The 24682-nt window shown below is 40.2% G+C and overlaps 1 protein-coding gene across 2 annotated transcripts in view; it reads right to left on the reverse strand.

Moving 5' to 3' along the window:
- avl9 (AVL9 homolog (S. cerevisiase)) overlaps positions 1–24682 on the reverse strand; it is a 101240-nt gene that overhangs the window by 41678 nt on the left and 34880 nt on the right. For both annotated transcript variants that reach the window (XM_077205884.1, XM_077205885.1), the window contains exons 6-9: positions 14852–14918; positions 13933–13973; positions 13765–13803; positions 13599–13668 (exon numbers count right to left, since the gene is read on the reverse strand). In XM_077205884.1, the coding sequence (XP_077061999.1) occupies positions 13599–13668; positions 13765–13803; positions 13933–13973; positions 14852–14918 (217 nt within the window). The remainder of the gene's footprint in view (positions 1–13598; positions 13669–13764; positions 13804–13932; positions 13974–14851; positions 14919–24682) is intronic.

Raw genomic sequence — 24682 nt, forward strand, 5'->3', positions numbered from 1 at the left:
TGAGAGAGAGAGAGATGCGCGGGCGCGATCGAACTGTGTGTGTGTGTGTGTGTGTGTGTGTGTGAGAGAGAGAGAGACGCGGGCGCGATCGAACTGTGTGTGTGTGTGTATGTGTGTGAGAAAGAGAGAGAGGCGCGGGCGCGATCGAACTGTGTGTGTGCGTGAGACAGAGAGAGAGGCGCGGGCGCGATCGAACTGTGTGTGTGTGTGTGTGAGAGAGAGAGAGAGAGAGAGAGAGAGAGAGAGAGAGAGAGAGAGAGAGAGACGCGAGGCGCGATCGAACTGTGTGTGTGTGTGCGTGTGTGAGAGAAAAAGAGAGAGGCGCGGGCGCGATCGAACTGTGTGTGTGTGTGTGTGCGTAATACATGTAATAAATAAATAAAAGTGCGTATAAATATAATTTTGGACACAAGAGGGCAGTATAGCCCTATTTATGATTTTGTTTTTAAACTATCACTGGAAGAGACCACCCCCCCCCCCCCCCCCCCTTTCCTTCTCACCCTCCCTACACAGACACACCCACACACACACAGAGAATGGCAGCGAACACTCACTCTGTCAGAGAGAGGGAGAGAGAATTTCTCAGAATCCACATTCAAACCACAATATCTGACTTTCTGTTGGTCGGAACTAATAACTGTAAATTAGAAAGTTGTTCGGCTTGAAGAGAACAAGAGCACGTTTTTCAAGCACGTTAAGGGCCCCAAACGCCCCTGAAACCTTGAACACCATTAAAATAATAGACAAATTCCCCAAACCCCACACACAGAGAAGGAGGGAGGGGGAGGGAGAAAATTCTCCTGAAAATCACATTCAAACCAAAATATCTGACTTTGTGTTGTTCGGAACTAATGACTGTAAATTAGAAAGTTGTCCGGCTCGAGGAGAACAATATACATACCGATTTTTGTTACTGTATGTAGAACTAATACCCCATTTTTGACTAAAGGTGGCACTACTGAGCCCCTCACCACACCCGTTTCTGAAACTTTGCACATGTCTACTGGCTAATAAATGTGATGTGTCTATCGAGTTTCATGCAATTTCAAGCATGCTAAGAGTCTCAAAAGCATCAAACAAGAATATTAAAGTTTGATGCGTTGCCAAGGCAACATTATCTTAGATATTAAATAATTCTTTCACAGGTCTACATCTGGCGTGTGTTTACATTATACAGATGAAGTTTGAAGCAAATCGGGTAAAAATAAGAGGGTGATTTCAAAGCATTTTGAAAGTGACACACGTCCTGCTGCAAGTTGGTGGCGCTATGAATTTGACTCACAATAGTCACATCCATGTGATCGGCCTCTTACAGCGAACACACTGCTGAAGTTTCATCAAGATCAGTTAATGTATGCTGAAGTTATAACACACTTCCTGGTCTGTTCTGCGTTCCAGCGCGCCTCTCTCTCGCGCACACACACACTCCAGCTTAAGAGAGAGGCGCGCGTCATCAAACTGTGTGTGTGTGTGTGAGGGAGAGAGGCGCGGGCGCGATCGAACTTTGTGTGTGTGTGTGTGTGTGAGCACGTGTGTGAGAGAGAGAGGCGCGGGCGCGATCGAACTGTGTGTGTGTGTGTGTGAGTGCGTGTGTGAACAGTGGAAACATACTCCGTCATTTTTTTCATAAAGGACATCATTCAGACTGCAAACTGTTTACTTATATTTGTGTACACTCGCTATAAAACACAACATCCTCAGTCACATACGTAATATCACCCGAAGAGACCCCCCCCCCCCTCCTTCTCACCCTCCCTACACAGACAGACACACACACACACAGAGAATGGCAGGGAACACTCTCTCTCTGTCAGAGAGAGGGAGAAAATTCTCAGAATCCACATTCAAACCACAATATCTGACTTTCTGTTGGTCGGAGCTAATAACTGTAAATTAGAAAGTTGTTCGGCTTGATGAGAACAATATACACGCCAAGTTTTGTAACTGTAGGTAAAACTAACTAAGTTATAACACACTTTATGTGTCCTTTTTTAGTCATAAATTCATTTCCTCGCCACGGCCAAACCGTTCGAGATATCAAAAATCCGTCCGCAATTTAGCATCCTCAATGTCTTGATATCATGCTGACCGAGTTTCGTGGTGTTTGGATTAATTCTCTAGGAGAAGTAAATAAAAAATAAAAGCATGCATTTTCCAAACAACCCATAATAGCTGACTTCCTGTTGAGCTGTCGTTAAACTTAGAGCACGAAAGTTGTTCGGCCCGATGAGATCTAAATATGTACTGAGTTTCATATTATTACATGCAAGCATGTTTGATATATGGACAAGTGTTCGAATCGCATTCCAGGGGGCGCTGTCGAGCCCCCCTGCCACGCCCGGGTACCAGCTTCAGCCCGGCCCTGATGGCCGCGGGTTCTGACCTGTGTGCAAAGTTTCAAGAGCTTTCGAGCACGTTAAGGGCCCCAAAACCTTGAAAAACAAAAATAAAAGCATTCTCACTCAGCAGACAAATCCCCCTCCCCTCAAACACAAGGAGAGACGTAGGGTCAGAGATATATGAGATCTATATGTGTACCGATTTTCATATTAATTCATTCAAGCGTGTTTGATATATGGACATGTTTTCGACCTAAATATGAGATCTAAATATGTACTGAGTTTCATATTATTACATGCAAGCATGTTTGATATATGGACAAGTGTTCGAATCGCATTCCAGGGGGCGCTGTCGAGCCCCCCTGCCACGCCCGGGTACCATCTTCTGTCCGGCCCTGATGGCCGCGGGTTCTGACCCGTGTGCCAAGTTTCAAGAGTTTTTGAGGACGTTAAGGCCCCCAAAAGTGCCCAAAAGGTAGTAAACAATAAAACTAAGGAAAACAATAGGGCTCTGCGCCCTTTCAGGGCTTGGGCCCTAATAATCCTAAGGAAAACAATAGGGCTCTGCGCCCTTTCAGGGCTTGGGCCCTAATAATCCTAAGGAAAACAATAGGGCTCTGCGCCCTTTCAGGGCTTGGGCCCTAATAATCCTAAGAAAAACAATAGGGCCTTCTCCTTTTCAAGGCTTGGGCCCTAATAAATAATCCTAAGGAAAACAATAGGGCCTTCGCCTTTTCAAGGCTTGGGCCCTAATAATAATAAATAATCCTAAGGAAAACAATAGGGCCTTCGCCTTTTCAAGGCTTGGGCCCTAATAATAATAATAATAATAATAATAAATAATCCTAAGGAAAACAATAGGGCCTTCGCCTTTTCAAGGCTTGGGCCCTAATAAATAATCATAAGGAAAACAATAGGGCCTTCGGCTTTTCAAGGCTTGGGCCCTAATAATAATCCTAAGGAAAACAATAGGGCTCAGCGCCCTTTCAGGGCTTGGGCCCTAATAATAATCCTTAGGAAAACAATAGGACCTTCGCCTTTTCAAGGCTTGGGCCCTAATTAGTAGTTTTCTTATGTCTCATTAGAATTACAGAAACGCGACCCGATCTGGCAATCTTACATAGCGTGGATATATCAGATAAAGGACAGCAAAGCTGTGGCATAAGTGCATTTCACCATGTCACGACTTGATGAACCCCTGAAACGATTTTGGAAACATTATTTTAAGGCAAAAAAATCTTACTTAGTGCTGCTTTAAGGGGCACAATACAAATTTTTCAAATGTGTTTTAGCTTAATAAGAGGATATAAAGAGACATTAAAATAATACAAAAAGTATTTATGATTAAAACTGTTTTTAATAATTAAGTATTATTTTCATTCATTATTTATTTGTAAAGCACATTTAAATACAACCCATGGTTGACCAAAGTGCTGAACAGGACAGAATAATCAGTACAGAGATAATACGATATAATAAAATTTCAAGAGCAATCGATACAATTACAAGCAATAGATTAACTAATGCATTAAATATAATGCAATTGAAGGTTAAGAGTGCATTAAGAATCCACATTAAGAAAGTGTTTTTTAAGCTTTGACTTGAAAGTGGCAAATGACAAAACTGTTCTGATTGATAGTGGTAGACTATTCCATAATTTGGGGCCTGCTACTGCAAAAGCTTGGTCACCTCGATGTTTCAGTCTCGATTTACGCACAGAGAGACCTGGTTGGGTTGTGGTAGTGTATTAAGTCAGATAAGTACCCTGGTGCTAGGCCGTGTAGCGATTCTGTGTAACGATTAAACTCGATTCTCTGTTTCACTGGTATCCAGTTTAGAGAAGTTAAAATCGGAGTAATGTGATCAAACTTTCGATTACCAGTCAACAGCCTGGCAGCAGCATTTTGTACTAGTTGAAGGCGCCCGATGGATAATTGGTTAGCTCCAAGATAAAGTAAATTACAATAGTCAATTCGTGAGGTGATAAAAGCATGAATGACTATTTAAAAATTCTTCGGAGAGAGAAAAGATTTGACTTTTGCAAGACGCTGTAAGTGAAAAAAAAACAGAATTTAACGACGGAATTAATTATAATTAAGTGTTGTCCTCTAAACAGGTTTAATAACTTTTTTCTTACAATAAAACAACTCTGAACATTTCAATATACAATAAAATAATACAATCCAAAATGTATAAAGCAAACAAATGTTTCAAACATGTGCAAAATTAATATAAAGAACAATAGGTAACACTTTACAATAAGGTCCCATTAGTTGTTTGTGGCTTTCCTGTAGCTCAAACAGTAGAGCGTTGGCGCTAGCAACGCCAATTTCATGGGTTTGATTCCCAGGGAAAGCAAGAACTGAAAAAACATGTAAAATGTGTACCTTCAATGCAATGTAAGTCGCTTTGGATAAAAGCGTCTGCCAAATGCATAAATGTAAATGTAAATGTTGTTTAGTTAATGCATTAAGTAGGCTCACATTAAGTAACAATGAGCAATAGCTTGATTATTATTATTTTTTTATTATTATTATACCTTTATTTAACCAGGGAAGAAAATCATATTGAGATAGGCATCTCATTTACAAGTGAGCCCTGGCCAAGGTAGCGGCACACAATAAGCATAATACAAACAAACAAAATATGAATTAAGTTAAATTAAGAGCAGGTGCAGACAGTTTGGAATGTTTGATTAAGATATAACTTAAACTCATTGACTGAAATAAATACAGTAAGTTTCAATGATCTTTGAATCTCATTCCAAGCAGTTGATGCACTATAAATAAAAGCATTTTTTCCAAACTCTGTCTTCATTAAGGGAACATTTAAAAGAATATATTTACTTGAACGCAGATTATACCCTTGACTATTGACAATTAATTGACTAATCATATACAAAGGAAGCTGACCAACTATGGCCTTATAGACAATGCTTGTACCTTCTTAAGTGAAGTGAAGGCCAACCAACCATCTCATAAAGTGCACAATGATGAGCATTATAATTTGTACGAGTTATAAATCTTAGAGCAGAATAATAAACAGAGTCTAATGATTGTAAAATAACCGTAGTACTATTTCTGTAAAAAAACATCTCCATAATCTAAGACAGGTAAAAAGGTAGCTTCCACCAACTTTCTCTTGGCCATCTGTGAAAAACAGGCACTATTCCGAAAATAAAACCCCCACTGTAACCTTAACTTAGATAGCAATTGTTTAACATGTAACTTGAATGATAAGTCCCCCTCCAACATAAAACCTAAATATCTGTAGTAGGAAACCAGTTCTATAGATTTACCCAGCAGAGTGTAAAGAGGTGATGGAAAAAATTCACACTTATGTTTCCTAGAAAAGACCATGCATGTTGTTTCCTTCTCATTCAGAACTAATTTTAAAGAGAGGAGGTTGCGCTGAACCATTAAAAATGCTTCCTGCAACCTTGAGATACAACTATCAATGGTAGATGCAAAACAATAAATGATGGTGTCATCTGCATATAAATGAATACTTGTGTCTGATAGGTTATAACCAAGATTGTTAATATATAGTGTAAATAACAGGGGACCTAAAATGGACCCCTGTGGCACACCAGATTCAATACTGAGCCTATCAGAAAGAGACCCCTTAATTTGCACCCTTTGGCACCTATTCTTTAAATAATTCCTAATCCATCCTAATGCGGTTTCAGAAAGACCGATACTATGTAAACATGATAGAAGAATACCATGATTGACAGTATCAAAAGCTTTAGCCAAATCAATAAACACTGCAACACATGATTTTCCACTATCTAGGGCGCAAGTAATATCATTTAGAACTTTCATAGTAGCGGTTACCGTACTATGATTCTTTCTGAAGCCGGACTGAAACCTAGACAGAATGATATTACTAACCAAAAATTCCTTTAGCTGTTCGCTAACAATAGATTCTAAAATTTTGGCTATTACTGATAGCTTGAAATCAGCTGAAATCGGTCTATAATTATTTAAATTGGTTGGATCACCACCTTTCAACAGGGGTACAACCAGAGCAGATTTCCAGACATCAGGAACAACATTCTGTTCTAATGATAAATTGAAAATATAAGCTATTTGGCCAGCAATGATCTCAGCAGCTACTTTCAAAAAAATATGGCTCAATATCATCAGGCCCTGCAGACTTCTTAATGCCCAGGTTTTTTAAGGCCTTTAAAACTTCACTTCTTAAAATTTGAGAAAAACTAAAAGTAGGGCTATCTTTTCTCAAAAGAGGAAATAGATTTGGTATATCACTCACTAAATTTTCATTAAAAATTGAACCTGAAGAAATGAAATGCATATTAAAGCTATTTACCATATCTGTCATATTAGTAATAAGACTATATTTTACTAAAATTTGATCAGGAAAATCATTAGATAACAAAGGAAGAAAGTGATTTGATGGTTTTCCAAAATTTAATAGGATTATTTCGATTTTTTGAGGTTTCATTTAAATAATATTCAGATTTCGATCTGCGTATAAGAGCTGTAAATTTGTTTCTTAATATTCTAAATGCTACCCAATCTCTTTCTGTATCCGATTTCCTCGCTGTGGCCCAAGCCAAATTTCTTTCATGAAGGAGTTGAGATAATTCATTTGAGAACCATGGGTTATCACGGCCTTTTACTCTAAAAATCCTAACAGTTGCGTGCTTATTCACAATCTTCAAAAATAAAGTGTGAAAATACTGCCATGCAGTGATCACATCAGGTATTAAAAACAATCTATCCCAGTCAGATGCAAACAACTCATGCAGAAACCCTTGAGTATTAAACAATTTAAAGCTCCTTTTTGTAATAATTCTAGGTTTTACTTTAGGAATTTTACAGTTTCTTATAACAACTACAGTACAATGATCACTAACATCATCAGGAAAAATCCCTGTATAGATGTATTTATGGGGTTTATTTGTTAATATAATATCTATTAGAGTAGACTTACTTGGGTTCTTGTGATTAGGTCGTGTAGGTGATTTAATAAGTTGAGTAAGATTCACAGAATCACAATATGCTTTGAACTGATCTGAGTTTGCTGTCAACCAATTCCAATTCAAATCACCCAATAATACAAGATCTTTAGGAAGCAGCTCAATTAAAACAGCTGACAGTGAGGTGAGAGCATCACTGATAACTGCAGGTGGTCTATAGCAGCCAACTATACATAGATGACAATCCTTTCAATATTCCAGATCGATAGCCAAAAACTCAAACTGTTTAGGGAGAGAAACTGATTTAAGAACAGTTGCATGACAATTTGATTTAATATACATTGCAACCCCACCCCCCTCACTTTTACGATCAGCTCGAAACACATTATACCCTTCTAATGCAATGTCGTGATCTGAGATTGATTTTTTAAGCCACGTCTCAGAGATAACCAAAATATCAGCTTTGGTCGTCTTGGCCCATATTTTACTTGATCTAATTTTGGCAACAGGCTACAAACATTTAAGTGTACAATACCGAGGCCTGATCTATTTGAGAAATCCAAAGGAGTTGAAACAATTCCAACTGGACCAGGATTTGGATTGATACCAGCCAATAAGAGCAACAACAATATCAGATATCGCTGCCTCAGATTTTTTGATGGAGGGCTACAATGTTCATTTCGAGAGTCCAATAGAGAGTTCGACAAGAAAAGAGGGTTCTTGAATATGAGTGAATTATTTGTCCCTGTATCCATAAACACGAAATTACTAACAACCCGAAATATGAAGATGTCCGTACATTTTGATGGGAGATGCATATGGAGATGCGATAAATGAATCGCTTTGTCTTCCGTCTTCCTTGGTATGTACCATAGTCCAAACATGGAGATTACCACACAGAAAAATAGTATTATACCCTTGACTATTGACAATTAATTGACTAATCATATACAAAGGAAGCTGACCAACTATGGCCTTATAGACAATGCTTGTACCTTCTTAAGTGAAGTGAAGGCCAACCAACCATCTCATAAAGTGCACAATGATGAGCATTATAATTTGTACGAGTTATAAATCTTAGAGCAGAATAATAAACAGAGTCTAATGATTGTAAAATAACCGTAGTACTATTTCTGTAAAAAAACATCTCCATAATCTAAGACAGGTAAAAAGGTAGCTTCCACCAACTTTCTCTTGGCCATCTGTGAAAAACAGGCACTATTCCGAAAATAAAACCCCCACTGTAACCTTAACTTAGATAGCAATTGTTTAACATGTAACTTGAATGATAAGTCCCCCTCCAACATAAAACCTAAATATCTGTAGTAGGAAACCAGTTCTATAGATTTACCCAGCAGAGTGTAAAGAGGTGATGGAAAAAATTCACACTTATGTTTCCTAGAAAAGACCATGCATGTTGTTTCAGCATCACTGATAACTGCAGGTGGTCTATAGCAGCCAACTATACATAGATGACAATCCTTTCAATATTCCAGATCGATAGCCAAAAACTCAAACTGTTTAGGGAGAGAAACTGATTTAAGAACAGTTGCATGACAATTTGATTTAATATACATTGCAACCCCACCCCCCTCACTTTTACGATCAGCTCGAAACACATTATACCCTTCTAATGCAATGTCGTGATCTGAGATTGATTTTTTAAGCCACGTCTCAGAGATAACCAAAATATCAGCTTTGGTCGTCTTGGCCCATATTTTACTTGATCTAATTTTGGCAACAGGCTACAAACATTTAAGTGTACAATACCAAGGCCTGATCTATTTGAGAAATCCAAAGGAGTTGAAACAATTCCAACTGGACCAGGATTTGGATTGATACCAGCCAATAAGAGCAACAACAATATCAGATATCGCTGCCTCAGATTTTTTGATGGAGGGCTACAATGTTCATTTCGAGAGTCCAATAGAGAGTTCGACAAGAAAAGAGGGTTCTTGAATATGAGTGAATTATTTGTCCCTGTATCCATAAACACGAAATTACTAACAACCCGAAATATGAAGATGTCCGTACATTTTGATGGGAGATGCATATGGAGATGCGATAAATGAATCGCTTTGTCTTCCGTCTTCCTTGGTATGTACCATAGTCCAAACATGGAGATTACCACACAGAAAAATAGTACCTTCATGATACCACCGTTGAGGTGAAAATCGCACAGACAAGCTCCGAGACAAGCTCGCACAGACAGTTCCACGACCCCGACGGAAGAGCAGACAACAGAGCGATTATATGGAAGATGTAGGCCTAATTTAGCTCCACGATGATCTGTGAGCTCCAGTTAATTTAGTATCCAAGCCGGGCGGTACTTCAAGGAACAGCCGCGACTTTCAGATCACCGTTGTTAACGCAAACGCTTTCCAAAGCGAAAACGTGATGATGGATGGCGACCCGGGGTAGTGCAACAAGTAAGCACGCTTCACCCAATGCAAAACAGGTTGTAGATAACTAAAAGTCCGTTAAAACAAGTCTGGCTTTAATCCAGACTCAAAGCAAGACAGAGCCCAATTTTAAAATGCCTTCTTGAAATAAAACACACAACTTTTAAACGTACGGAAGAAGACTGCAGTTCAGCTGATCAGACCAGACAAACTCAGTGCTGCCATCTTGGATTTTGATACAGCAGTTATTATTCGTTGTTAAAGTTAAATAAAAAAATACAACTGTTCATTTATAGTTCATGTTATCTCAAGTCCATTAATATTAGCATATACAACTTTTAATTTAAATAATGTACACTGTAAAAAATATTGCCTTGGTTTTACTCAAAAAAATTGAGGCAACTATTTGCATCACACTTTCTGTTGTTCCATCAGAACCATCTGCTGCCAGAGAGTGATGAATGTACATTTTCATTCAGGGCGTCTCCTTCACTTCTTCTGCCATGCTTTTCATCAGTGTTATTTATTGAATTAAATAATTAGCTTTTAAAGTTAAGTGATCATTTTAGGCTGTATTGCTGTTTTTCCATAACAAAATTGAAAACCTCTTAAGATGATACGTTTTTCATACAATTTAAGATATTTAAGAAGTTTTATTCACACTCGTACTCCTATACTTCAGTTCGCACTTCGCTTGCATCTATTTTTAGTTCCAAATGTGAGTGAAACGCGTGCACTGTCGAGCCCTGATGTGCGGTGTCTTGACGGGCTGGAGCTCTGGTATCTTTCATAAAATAAAAGTCACTTTTGGTGATAAACCAACTATTGGTTCACTTTTGGTGGTCAGTACTGTGCCTTCTTATCTATACTTCGGTTGACCCCAAAAACTTTTTTTCTGAGAACAGTCCAATATTTTTTCCTCAAGTCAACAAACTAGATTGACCAAACAATAGTTGGGTTTCCATCCAAACGTGAAGCGGATCTTTTCCAAATCGCAAAAAAAAAGGAAAAAAAAGTGCGTATTAGATGCGTTTCCATCAGGTTGTTCGAGCGGAAGACGGTGGTATTGGTAACCTAGGAACCAACAGTAAATAAAACACCCATCAGTGGAAACAATATGTGTCGTTCGACTCTATGAGCCGACTCCTTCAAGTGAACGGTGAGAGTCGGTTCCAGTTCGAGAGCCATTATCCCTTTTTGTATATTGATACAAGACAGAATAATATGATTATCCTTTCGCTACACTGCTCAGCCACACATCACGTAGTCACTAGCTTAATGTTATTTTGATGTGTATGTGTACGTAACAGCCAATCACAATCTTAACCCGAATAAAACCTTTTAGCATAAGCTACCATGGTGATTAACCAACATTAAAAACAATCCATCTTCTTGAGTCTGAAAAAACAGGGTTTGCTCAATATAAACTCAAACTTACTTGGGTAGCCACTGAAACCAGCTTTGTGAAACAGGCCTCAGTATAAGATATGTCTGTTAAAACAAGCACTCTTGACAATTTGTGAATGGATAAACTTGCAATTCAATTTTGATGTGGGATGTAGTTGTTTAGTCTGTTTTAAAAACATGTTCTTAAAGGAGTCCTCATAAGCATTTGTCTGTGTTGTCGCAAGTTAGGCTATGTAGTGATGTTGTTATGAATTTGGGTAAGGCAAATTAATTGTAGTTCCTAAAATTAATTTAATAACAATACTGGCTTTATAATAATAATAATTTAATACATTAATGGTAAAACGAGCCAATTATCGTATTGATATTGTCAAAGGCATCTGCCATCAGCGATATCTCTGACTATCGTCGATACACAATACTATCGTCCATCGGCACAACCCTACCTCAGGCCCAGCATGCAAAATGATAATACTTTTAAACAGACTTGACCTGTACTCTAATTAAATATTTACATTTGCTTACAACAGCCAGCTCACAAGTCTAAATGTACCAATGCTCCCTATGGCCAGTCCAACCCTAGTGCATGTGCAATTTCTCTGGCAACATGTTAATAATTGTAGCGTATGGACAATGTCGGGATGGCTCACTCATTGAGTTTTGCCTATAACTCAACTAGTGAGCGCCAAAAAGTCTCCATCTAATGGGTCCAAATTGTCCATTGACACTTTTGTGGCGAAGGAAAGCAAACACCCATATAACCACCGATGAGCAAGCTTCAAATAGATGTTTATCAACTGAACCCCCACTCCTTTCCGGCAAGAAAGGACTCCAAATGAAAACGCACACACATACAGACATTCCTCATGTTTAAATCCAGAAATGAGTAATTCCGAAAAGAGTACGATATACTCCTATATATATATGTGTTCTGCTTTCATTTTAGTATAGTTATGACTTCTCTAGATTTGTTAGGTAAATCCCTAAATGCCCATATTTATGTATATTATTGTAACTCTGTATTCCTATTCTTTTTCCATATCTTTCTTGATACCGTTGTAATCTTCTCAGTCTCACTGAGTTGGTCACGTACAGGAGATTACAGTAAAACGTATGATTCTCCATGCCCGGCTTTTCTGGAGTAGAAATCACATTTTCTTACAAGGTCATAAACTACGTAAATGAGCCGTTTTGACAAGACAAAGAGAAGGGTTCGCGCTCAAAAATCTCTAAGGTGTTTGGTTATTCTGCTCCAAAGGAGGTGTGAGCTGTCTTCCTTAGAACAAAGGTGTGGGCCGGACATCTTCACTTCGCTCTTCCTGTCGTGTCTTCGTGATGCTTCGTTTTGTCTTGTCTTCTTATTCTCTCGTTTTACTTTCCGTTTTGAGTTTAGCTCAGTCTTTTATTTTCACTCTAGCTTGCTTTTCGTGTTTGATAGAAGTCCGGTTCTACAAGGGAAACAAACTCTTCCTTATAGCTTTCAAGACAACTTACTTTCAGTTTTGAATTTCCCACGAGTGAAACGCGTATCAGAGTGTTTCCAGTTAAAGAACCGCAACGAGGACCGAACGTGCGTCCAAGCAGCCTTATTCAGCAACACATAGATCCATATGCAAGTATCGTTCCATAATTCAAATGTATTAAGTGCTTGCCCTGTTTTAAGGCGTTGTGATTCTTTGCTGGCTCTCCAGGGTCAAACTGTTTGTGAAGTTTGCTATTTCTGTGATCTGCTTTCTCTCTCTTCCCTTACTTTCGTTATTCATTATTCTGTATATATTCGTTGTTAAATGTAATTTGTGCTATAGCTTCATTTATTAAACCCTCATTATACTCTTTATTGTCTCTGACTGTTGCACATCAAACAAAGCCTCTAAATGTGTGATCTTATGCTACAAGCTTGATATTGATAAATACTTTAATTAGTAATATTATCAGGAAGTTAAACAGAAGGATAGTTTTCCTGATAACGATCAGAATAATCCTTTTCGCGAAGTTGATCAGAGAATCGCTGGTAGGTTCGGTGGACGAACAGATGGCGAGGAGCAGTTAATTTGCTTAAAGGACATTCTAAAAATTGATATAGCCTATCTGTATATTATATGTGTTCATAATTGATTATAATTCGTTGTGGTTAATTGTCTATACATATGTAGATACAGATGGACTATATATTCCCTTTTGGGCAATTTAAAATCGTAGGTAATAACTCATAACCCGTATGATCAGTTATTAATTGGGAATTATTAATTAAACGTTCCTCCCATTTGAGCTGAGACCTTACATAATTCATTAACAAATTTTATACAATGATTAACAGATCAAGTACCATCAAAATTCAAACTTTGATTATTAAGGAACTGTTTGTATTTTTAGATAATTTAATAACATTTATAGTATCTTGTTAAAGTTACTATTTCTTTATTAATTAGATTAGTGCTTACATTTTTTTACCCACCAATACAAATCTGGCACAATATCAAAAGACCTGTTTTAAAGCATCTTTACCTGGAAACAATGACAGGACTGTCATCAGAGTTTCAACCAATCTCTTCACCGGAGTCACATAAAACAGGATCTATAGGGAGATAGTAAACGTGAGTGTATTTAAGACTGGAGTCATCCTTGAGATCTCACTTTACTACAAAGTGTGTATTGAGATGGTAATAATTACCTTCTTTTCTAGCAGAATCAGTTTAAAAATAATCAGAACCTACAGCAAATAAAGAGAAACAACACAGATATTTAGTCCAAAGTCAGATAAGTTGCATAATAAAGATCAAAATAAAAATGTATTATCCAAAAGGATGAAGCAGAATTTAAAATGAGTCCAGTCCTTTACCTTGTGTTTAAAGTTCAGGATCAAATCTCTGGCAGACAGACCTTTAGAAAAAAAAGAAAGAAAAAAGAATGATTGTAAATGGCAAATTTATTTTGTTAAGTATATATATATATATATATATATATATATATATATATATATATATATATCATGTACACATTTCTTTTGAATTATTTGACTTTTTCACACCCCAAAGTTGTGTAAAAAAAAAACATTGGCTGCACAGTTACATAACTGGTGTTTGTGTGGTGTTTATTCAAATGCTCCAAAAAGCATTTAAATGCAACATAAAACAGTATTTGCAACCTATTTGACTTTTGTAATTAGGCAAATTTCAATATAGCACAAAATAATCTATGACAAAAAAAATTGCAGGTTTTAAATTTAAATCATTGGCTTTTGCCAAAAGCTTAAATGTGAGTGTTTCATAGACAGGCTTTTGAAATAATTTTTTGATTGGTAGTGTGGGCTGAAGGTCAAGTTCATCCTCCAGAGCATCTCCACATATCCTATTTTTTTTCTTTTGCAATTGTGTGCACTGGTCAGTCAGAAACAATAAGACTAGAAATGGGTATTTGGAAAGTAAATAGGGGTCAAATTTGACATAACACTCATCCAATTAGGGTCAGTTAAAGGAATAGTTCATTTACAAATGAAAAGTCTGTCATAATTGACTCACCCTCAAATTGTTTCAAACCTGTACGAATTTCTTTCCTGTGCTGAACACAAAGGAAGATATTTTGATATTTCTTCAAAATATCTTCCTTTGTGTTCAGCAGAAGAAAGAAATACATACAGGTTTGAAACAACTTGAAGGTGAGTCAATTATGAAAGAATTTTCATTTTTAAGTGAACTATTGCTTTAGGGGAGAAATTATCTATTATAGTTGTGAAAAGCAGATGTGTGTTTTTGAATTACCCAGATAAATCTGTGATCCCTCCAGCGCCGTACAGCTTAAAGATCTGTTCATATGATCATAGAGCTCCTACAGAGAACCAAGAACAATCAAACAGTGATTTTTTGCTACTGGCTGATTTAAAAGTGGTCTTCTTTATACTGACATCTGTGTTGATGCAGCATTATACAAAAGCAAATGTTTGCAGGTATTGTTGTCACCGTAAAAGTACAGATGTATTTGACACCTACGATTAATTTATTCTGCAACTGTAAGTAGGTGAATAATAGACCTTTTGCACACATCCACAGTCTGTTAGTTGCATTGTGTTAATTTACATTATATTTAGAGAGGTATATCTATATCTCAAACTCCCCTAATATGTGTGACAGTTTCGTCTGAGTTTGATCATTTATTTTATGTTTTACTAATAACTGTTTGTGGCGAAGGACGGCCGAGGGACGTGAGAGAACGGCGCGAGGCCGGTAGTGCGATTGCTAATGAGCAACACCTGGGTAGCACACCGGTCTCGCATCTCTCACGGAGGAGCGGAGGCATAAAGGAGAAGCAACGACTTTGATGATCGAGAGAGGAACAGGCCTGTATTTTAGTTGTGTTTGGTTTTTGTATTTGTATTTTATTTTAGCCAGCAGTCGTCCGCGAGGGGCTGCTGGCAGTTATGTTTATTTTCGGTAGCCAGCAGTCGTCCGCGAGGGGCTGCTGGCGGTATTTTGGTTTGTTTATTTTATTTTAAATAAAGTATATTTTGATTGTTCGCAGGTTCCGCCTCCTTCTTCCCTGAACCCTTGCTACACTGTTATTTTCTCATAGGATTCGAAAGCAATGTAAGTTAGCCTTACAAACATTTCATACATAAAACATAGAAATAAATGTACCTTATTTAAAATAAATGTACTAAAATTGTTTCAATCATTGACATCCATACTTTTTTGACATCCATACTTTTTTCTTTGCAGGAGGTGTGACTTGTAAAAAGTGAAAGTGACATTTGAAGGCCAAGTATGGTAAACCATACTTGAAATCTGTCCTCCATTTAACCCATCCAAGTAAGTGCACACACACACACACACACACACACACTCACACCAAACCATGACAGACACATCCGGGGCAGTGGGCAGCCATTTTTGTTGTGGCGCTCGGGGAGCGATTGGGGGTTAGGTGTCTTGCTCAAGGGCACCTCATTAATTTTGTGCCGGTACTGAGAATCGGACCAGCAACCTTTGGTTACCGGTCATACTCTCTAACCATTAGACCAAGACTGCCTACTTGTAGAAGTAGGCTGTAGTACTGTGGAACACAGACAGACCTTTCAGCTGGTAGAGTTTTTTTGACCCAGCTACTGGTTTATCAATTTTTCATTCTTTGCCGAACTTTCTGGATTCTTCACTTGGCTTCAGACTTGAGGTTAACGGAACTCATAGCGGGCAGGATTTTATGGTAAGTTAATATGAATATTTACCTACATTTTTTAATAAGTTGTGATAACACCAAGCACATATATTATGGAATCGTTGCACATTTAAAATAAAAAAAAAAACATGCTCCGTACTAAATCTGTATGAAAGAGCGCTGCATGTTCCATATTTTAGCGCTTCACACGCAAAATCCAGAGGGAAATTGGTCTGAAATACACCAATGAGTTGTGTTGGAACACTTGTCAAAAGAAGCGATAGAAGTAAGTTCAATGAGAGTCTGCGCAAGTCTGTAATGTTTTGGTCTGTTAAAAATGGTGTGTCCAGTCCTCAGGTAACGCAGCACTGGTTTAATTAGTGGGTCGACAGTTATAAGTTGCAAATTGTGAATTTTTTCTTAGTGTATTAAGTATGTGAATCTTTAAATGATACATATTTTAAGAAGTTGCTGTGTTTGGCAGCTGGGAAACCCAATCTCAGTTTTTAATCTTGCGAATGATTGTATACATGGGATTGTTTCCCATGGATGGGTCAAATATGGACAAACCTAACCATTGGGCTTAAAAATGTTACAAAAAATATTAAACCAATGGTTGGGTTCGACCATATTTGACTCAAACATGGGTTGAAACAACCCAGCATTTTTTATAGTTTAGCAACTTAATGCAGTATTCCACTATAGCACTATAATGCATAGTAATGCATAATCAATGGGCAAAAATAGCAATACAGGGCTTTAGTGATGTTATACTGCTAGCGACCTTGCGGAGAATTACCACCTTTTCTTTGAATTCAACTTTACCCTGGCTAACTAAGTTGTGAAAACTTCTGTGAAAACAGAAATACTTTTCATTTTGTCAATTAAAGCACCTGGTCTTATTGTCACTGTCATAGTTTATTTTCAGATAAATATAAAAAAGTTAACATTTTATACTTCAGAACTGTTAACATCTTTATCTGTTGATTAAAATGTTTTAATACATCAAGGTTTTAATGGCATAATTAAAGTGCACTAGTTGAAATGTTGTACTGTTTCAGGGGTCTGTTAGGCTTCATTTGAATGTTTAAAAAAAGCACTATTTTGGAATTTTGTTGGATGCAGTTTTGGTCATGTCAATATTCCTAGCCCTATCAGGTTAAAACTCCATTTAGTTGTTTTTGTTATGTAATGTTTTATTGGGTAGTTGTGGGCTAATGGTTAGAGAGTCAGACTTGTAACCCAAAGGTTGTGGGTTTGTCTCTCAGTACCATGTAGCGACAATGAGTCTTACATTAAATTAGCTGAAATTATATCTAGGGAATTTAATAATTAATCATGAATGATTAATATATTGCATATTACAGTTAAATTATCGAAGCTGAAAATAGATTGATTGTATATATGAATGATCACCATAATGGGTTATGTTTCGTCATTAATATATCAATAGTCTTATTACAGATCGATTATATGAGATAACCTTAAATGGAATTAATTTAGTTAGCGAACAATCTGTTTGTCCAGCAAACAGCCGTAAAATTAACTTATCAATTTTCAACAAAAATTATCTCTTTCTTATAATTCTAAAAAAGCTATTTTCTGGCCATGAAAAATCACCCTCTTGTTATTATAAAATTTAGGTTACTGAAATAGTAACGAATTGTAAAGCTTTGTAGCTAGATCAAACATTTCATTGACTTTGTAAAAATGAGCATTTTAGACAATTAGCAATCAAGAATATAATGGTTTTAATAAAATGAAACTACGGATACAGAATTCTACATTTAAACCCGGGATACATGTATGTACAATAAATAGTAAAACTAACGAGACAAACGAATAACAACGGGAGTGAGAGAGAGAGAGATTGAGTGAGAGAGAGAGAGATAGTGAGAGGGAGAGAGAGAGAGGGAGAGAGAGAGAGGGAGAGAGAGAGAGTAAGAGGATGAGAAAGTGAAACTAACGGTCAGGTGATCGCAGCATGGCAAAAATCACAGACAACGTAACCCTTAGAGAGGCAACAAGAAATCACATCAATCAAATCAAATCAATAACCTATACTTGTGTATGGCTCTCTTTGTGTTGCTGAGGAACGCAGAGTCGTATGCGTGTTTGTCCTTTGGCGCTATAGGCTTGTTCTCTCGTGTCTTCCGGAGCGAGCAGACTCGCGGGAAGTTTTAAAGGTTCACCGAACGTGAAGTTACCAAGGAAATAGTTCAGAGTTCATCTCCCTCGGGAGGGAGAGGCGAAGATGAAAATAAAACTTAGTAAAGAAAGGAAAAGAAAAGAAACGCGGTGTAAAGCTCCCTAAGGAGCCATGGGACCGGAAACCTCTCACAGGGAAAGTGCTCTCTGAGAAACTTCTGTGTCAGTCTCTTATGGAGAGTAGGGGTTCACGCCTGCGTCGCGTATGTGAACCAATCAACTTAGAGCATCTCGAGCGGGAAAAGTTCTTCTTTGTCTTGTCAGGATAATTTATGATGGTATAACATTTTGTCATTTCTAGCCAGAAAGATTGTACACACAGCCTACAATGGCTGTAATATCCAGTCTACATTTTACTGCAATATCCTATGTATGACTTGTTTAGTCAAAACAAGACGGTCAAACAGGTACCAAGAATGGCCGGAAAGAGTAGAAGAAACATAAAGTTACATTCATATGCAGAATTACACACATTTAATGTTCCCTCACATGACTATAAAGCCATAATACCAGCTACCATGACCTAGGAAAGATCAAATTCATGTTTATACATTTCTTAAGTGGTTATACTTATAGAAAATATAAGATTGCAGAGTCTATTCCTCTTTCTTTATCAGAATTCAAGTGGGAGCTGTGATTCCCTTGGAATTCCTTTTGGGGGTCATAAAGTTTTATGACCTAGCAAGAGGGAGAGTTACAGAAGATGATCCTGTTAGGTAATCTTTCTTTAGAAATACACTTAAGATTTGAAGTTACAGACCAGTCTCCAATTACATCTATAGAATAAGACAAAACTAATTAGATATGCATGCATACAGGAAGGTTAGATACAATTCTGTGTTATATACATTAAGGACATCCTATCCTAAGTTGCACACAAAGGACGTCTGTGTGCGGGTATGTGTGGTTTGTGTGTGTGGGTATCCTTAGGGTATACTGTCCATCCGTGGTGTGCACCACGTGAGGGTTTCGAGAACAACGGGGACCTGTTTCTTGATTGCGCAATGCGTCATAAATGGAGTTAATCAATGACCTGCTGGCAGACATTGGGGCACCATTTCACATGATACAAGGTTTTGTGAATTAAACGTATATGTGTTCATATTTGTTCAGTAGTGAAAGGAAAACAGGATTCGGTCAGTCGCTACATATTCCCCCTTTTCGTCGGATGAAGTCCCTGTGTGAACATCATCGGACGACAATCATCACAATGGCCGACTGGCAGGTGAATCCTGATGGTCATGTAGCAGGTGGACCATGGTAGTAGGGTAGCAGGTGGAACCTGAAGGTAGGATGGCAGGTGGAACCTGACGGTAGAATGGCAGGTGGATCTTAAAGCTGAGGATTCAGCTCGATGAGGTTTGGTGTGGTCTCTGACTTGGCCCCCCCTTTCCGGGGATTCCGTCTGAGACCTTCAGGCACGGCTTTCGTGAGCTCGGCTGTGTCGCATCTGGTGGAGTCTTCTGTACAGAATGAATGCCACGCATAGTGTCAGAGTGTGGCTGATTACCTGTAGAGATGCACAGCACAATGTCGGCTGAGGTCCAGGCTAGGACCGCAGATGAAGTGTTCAGAACGGACAGTCGATACAGTGCTTGGATGGCTGTGTTGACCGGAGCAATGTCAATGAATTGGGACCCCCTTTCCTCGATCCAGAGTTCCAGTTCTGGATCTAAGGTGAAGTTGTAGTTCTTGAAGGATGGGAGTTCCAGTGCTGTCTGGTACTCTTTGCTCGGAAGATGGTACAATGCCAGATCATTCAGGTGGAATATGGAACCTTTCGGGGCTTGAATCCACATACTCTGGTTGAGCATGTTGACACGGCTGGTTGTGTCATGCTGGTCGTAAGTGAGAGTAGCTGTACGCACAGGTGTGTTAACGAGCCACCTGTCACCTACAATCTCTGCTTGCGTCTCTGTGACTTTGGCTCGAGGCTTAGCTTTGGCAGGGCAGCGTGTGTCGCTGACAAGGGGTTGCAACCCGCAGGTTCCTTCAGTGTTGTCTCTGAGGAAGGGTTTGCTAGGGCAGAGATAGTGAATGAATTTGGTGAGGTACCCATGTGCAGGTTTGGGCCCAGGTGCAGCTGTGTGTCGCTGTCGTGGTAGGCCACCACATCTGGAATGTGTGCCTTGATGTGGGTGTTGCTTTTCAAAAACCTGAAATTGGCAATGTCTTTAAGTCTGTAGACTTGGTTTGACTCGCTGATGGATTGGTTCAAGAGCACATCCACTTCCCTCTGCTCGTGATCGACGTAGAGTAGGATGGCGCTACCCAGAGAGTAGGCAAGGTGTATTTGTAAGAGGATCAGTTGGCCTGGTGATGGCGGAAACCAGCATAGTTAGCACAAGGCTTAAGGGTTTCAAGTACGGTGGGATTCTACTCGTGGCTGGGCTGTCATTTGAGGAGTTAACCTCCCACAGCATGTCTGTTATCAGGGCTGTAACCAGCTGAGTTTGGGCAAAGTCATGCTGGAACACTGTAAACAGCGGTTTCATGCAGTTCATGGTCTGATTCACCAGGACACTGTGAATGTTGAGAATCACCATGTTTTTCCTCAATGTCTTGCCGATGGTTTGGAAAGATGCACTCTGCGTGGTGAGTTGCTCTTTTAGCTGTGAAAGTTCAGTCTGGATTTCAACCACATGCCGTTTCGCAGTGGCTATGTTTGCTGTGTGGACACTTGGCATACCAGTGTCGAACAGAGTTCTGGCGGCAGCTACGGCTCCGAGCAACGCTCCCAGGAACCGTTTGGAGTGTTAGTTGGTGCTTTGGAGTCCTGATTGTGTAACAGTCACTTTCCCAAGTTGGTTGGACATGTGTTCGACCTTGGCCTTGGCGTGAGAGAGGGAGTCCTCTGTCCATCGGGCACTTGCCCAGCCGTATTGGGCTACGGTGCTGGGGTAGTGTGCTCTGTAGGCCTTGTGGGGCTGGATGAGTCGAACATGCGCTTGATGGGTGTAGGTCCTGCAGTCGGTGATCAGGAGTCTCAGTTGTTATCTCGGTGACAGCTGTCCTCTGGATGGCTGACAGCACGGCATGGCGAACCACAGCAGCAACCTGGTACAGACAACAGGGAGAGAGAGAAAGAAAGGGGAAGGAAAAAGCCAGCGAGGGTTGTCTTTGGTTGGACTGGGCAGTCTTTTTATTTCATGGGTGGCAACTAGGTTTAGCTTGCCTTGGCCCATGTTTTGCCACATCTTGCTGCTGGCATGTCGCTTGCTTCAGTGTATTGTCAGTGGCTCTGGTGCTGTGGTTTGCAGCGCATGATGCGTCATGGACGTACATTGGCCTTATCCCCCTTTGCGCTGTTGCATTACACGTCTTTGCGTTGTGGTGTCAGACGGTGCACACATAGAATGTAGCTCTGTGCACGCAGCATGTGCTTGGTGTCATGCCGTATTCTGAGTAACTGGTTGTCAGTGAGTGTAGACGGCAGTCAAGGGTTGGTTGGAGGGGTCTGAGAGGTGGTGAAGCAAAGTCTTTATTGTGTCAGAAGCCCGCATGTTCGTTATGTTTGTGTTTGTAAACAGCGGAGCTAGCGTAAACTGCTGTGAGGTAGACAGTTTAGGTTGTAAAGTTCTTATGCTGTGTGTAATCACTTCAAACTTCAGGGTGGGTGGGCGGGCATTGAAGTGACCACAGCTAGTCGTTTAGTGCGCCAGGCTTGGTGGGGGTATGGGTTTGGTCATTCAAGTCTTTGTCAAGGCCCGGTTGCCTTGAGTGTCCTTTCACCTTTTTCCAGTAGACAATCATGTTGTTTGTTTTGTGATGTAATCGCAAGCGTGGAACCGGTGTTGGTGTGTGACAGGCATGTGGTTTGAAGTCTTACAGCCATTTTGTTTCCGGCCTGGAAGTTGGTATGGGAAACTGAGTCTGGCATAGTTAAAGTCTGTGCACATAAGGAGTTCTTTGATGTTATGCGTCAACGCGATGTGCAGCGTTATGAGGATGGCTGCTACCTCAGCATATTGTGATGACTGTGGGCCCAACTTGAAGTATTGTGGTAGGCACGGTATGTCATTTACCTACAGCATGCCCGCACCTGATTGACGGGTGCCCTCATGGTGGTAGAAACATCCATCGATGTAGGCTGTGGGCATACCTTGACACGCATTCTCTTTAAAGTAACTGTGACAGGTCAGTTGTTGTTGTTGGGGTTCTTCTACATCCACCGTCGCAGCTGGTGTGTTATCAGAGCAGTTTTGGCAGGCTGCCAGGCCGTGGCCTAGCGCAGACTTGTGATTTTGAGCATAATGTGCCTCAACATTGCGCCCCTGGAGGGCCATTAACCATGTGGCTATGCGTGAATTGGTGACCACGCCATCTCAGAAGCACTGGCTCCAATGGGCTCCAATGTAGTTGGAGAATCTCTGGATGGCCCATACAGTGCAGAGCAGAGCTTTTTCACAGTCTGAGAATTTAGTCTCTGGTGGGAGAAGTGTCCTGCTGGCATATGTAACGACTCCTTTGTCTTGATCATGCCTTTGGTACAGGCCAGCACTGAGACAGTGGTTGGAGAACCCAGCTTCTAGATAGAACTATTTTTGTGGGTCAGAGTAAGCCAGACATGGAGCTGTGCATAAGTGTCGTTTTAGCTCATTGATGGCATTTTCTTTAACTTCTGTCCATACAAATGGGCAGTCTTTTTTCAGAAGGGCAGTCTTTTTTAAAGTTAGAGGTCTCGCTATGTCTGAGTTGCTTTCGCTGAACTGCCGTGAGTAATTGCGCACCCATAGAAAGCTTGTAACTTGAGATGTTGGTGGGTGGCTTGATGTTTTGAACAGCTTGAATACGGCTGGACTGCGGTTCGATGCCTTGCGATCCGATGAGTGGGGCCACATAGTTGAATTTGGTTCGACACTACTGTCCTTTGTGGAGGGCGTTCTTGGCGCCGGCAGTGGATAATTGGTTCAAAACATAGTCTATCTCTTTCAGGTGGTCAGCCACTGTTGTGCTTTTCATGAGAACATCATCAACGTAGATAAGGTTACCTCTCATTCTGGCATCTGGGCATGCTTTGTTCAGGAAGATGTTGAACTCAGCAGGTGAGTTGGCATAGCCTAACGGGTACCTGGTGAAAGTGAATTGTCTGTTGCCGAACGTGAATGCTAGCTTGTGCTGGTCTTCTGGATGCACAGGTATGGTCCAGAATCCAGAGGCCACATCAAGTGTTGAGAAGATTGTGGCTCCTCTGATTCTGGGTATTTCTTGCTCCAGCTGGGTCATGGGCCATCGGGACAGTGGCACCTGTTGGTTCAGTTTCCTGCAGTCAATGGTGGGTCGCCACTTGCCGTTTGGTTTGAGGACGGGCCAGATGTGGGCAGAATGGGTGCTGTTGCATGGACGGATGACACCTTTTTCAAGCCTGGATACGATGATCTCTCGCACCGGTTCGTGTAAAACGATGGGGATCTTGTACTGCCTGACAAAAGTGGGAGGAGCATTAGGGTGCGTTGGGATGCGCACAGTGTGGAGTTCGGTGAGACCACAATCTAAAGAGTCTTTGGCAAAGGATGCTTTGAACTTGTAAAGGACTTGTCTGAGTCTTTGTAGATCTGCATCATTTTTAATTGCGTCAGCGTCTTTTAGAATTTGCTGAACTTGAGACTCAAATCCTGGGTACGGCTCCTCTGTTGGTGTGTCGTCTGTCGTGTTGGCAGGCAGAGGTGCAGCACTGTCGTCAGTCTCGCAAGCAAGCTGTCTGGAGACTTTGTATACTGCAAGGTGTTGGTCCTCTCTCAGTGCTGTTCTGCATACCTGGTCTTTGTCCATTGGCATGACCGAAGTGATGGAGATGAGTTTGAAGGGTGCTGTGAACACTGTGTGATTTGTGCTCCCTTCAGGTATCATTGAAGATGGGATGGGCCCAATGATTGGTAGTGTGAGTTCAAAGTCATGGAAGTCGTGGCTCACTAGCCATCCCACCCGATAGACTTTTGGAATGGTGGTGTCCATCTCCACGCAGTTGTTGAAAAGGATGTAGACTACACGCGATGACACTTCAGTAAGGGGTGTGGCTTCCAGCGTGAGTCCAAGTTCAACACATTCGGGTGAAGGTTGAAAGAACCCCAGCGTGTGGTTTAGGGTTTGACCACAACGCATGTTGAGCCGGACGGCGACCCCTTTGGTGAAAGCTGGTATTACAGAGTCCTGTCCGTTGATTAGGGTGCCAACCTCAGGAATGGTCTGACCTGACAGGAGGTTCTCAGTGTTGGTTGGAACAACAGGGGGCT

This window comes from Siphateles boraxobius, unplaced genomic scaffold, assembly GCF_051911475.1.
Source record: "Siphateles boraxobius isolate OS27281-9 unplaced genomic scaffold, OSU_SipBor_1 55, whole genome shotgun sequence".
Classification (NCBI taxonomy): Eukaryota; Metazoa; Chordata; class Actinopteri; order Cypriniformes; family Leuciscidae; genus Siphateles; species Siphateles boraxobius.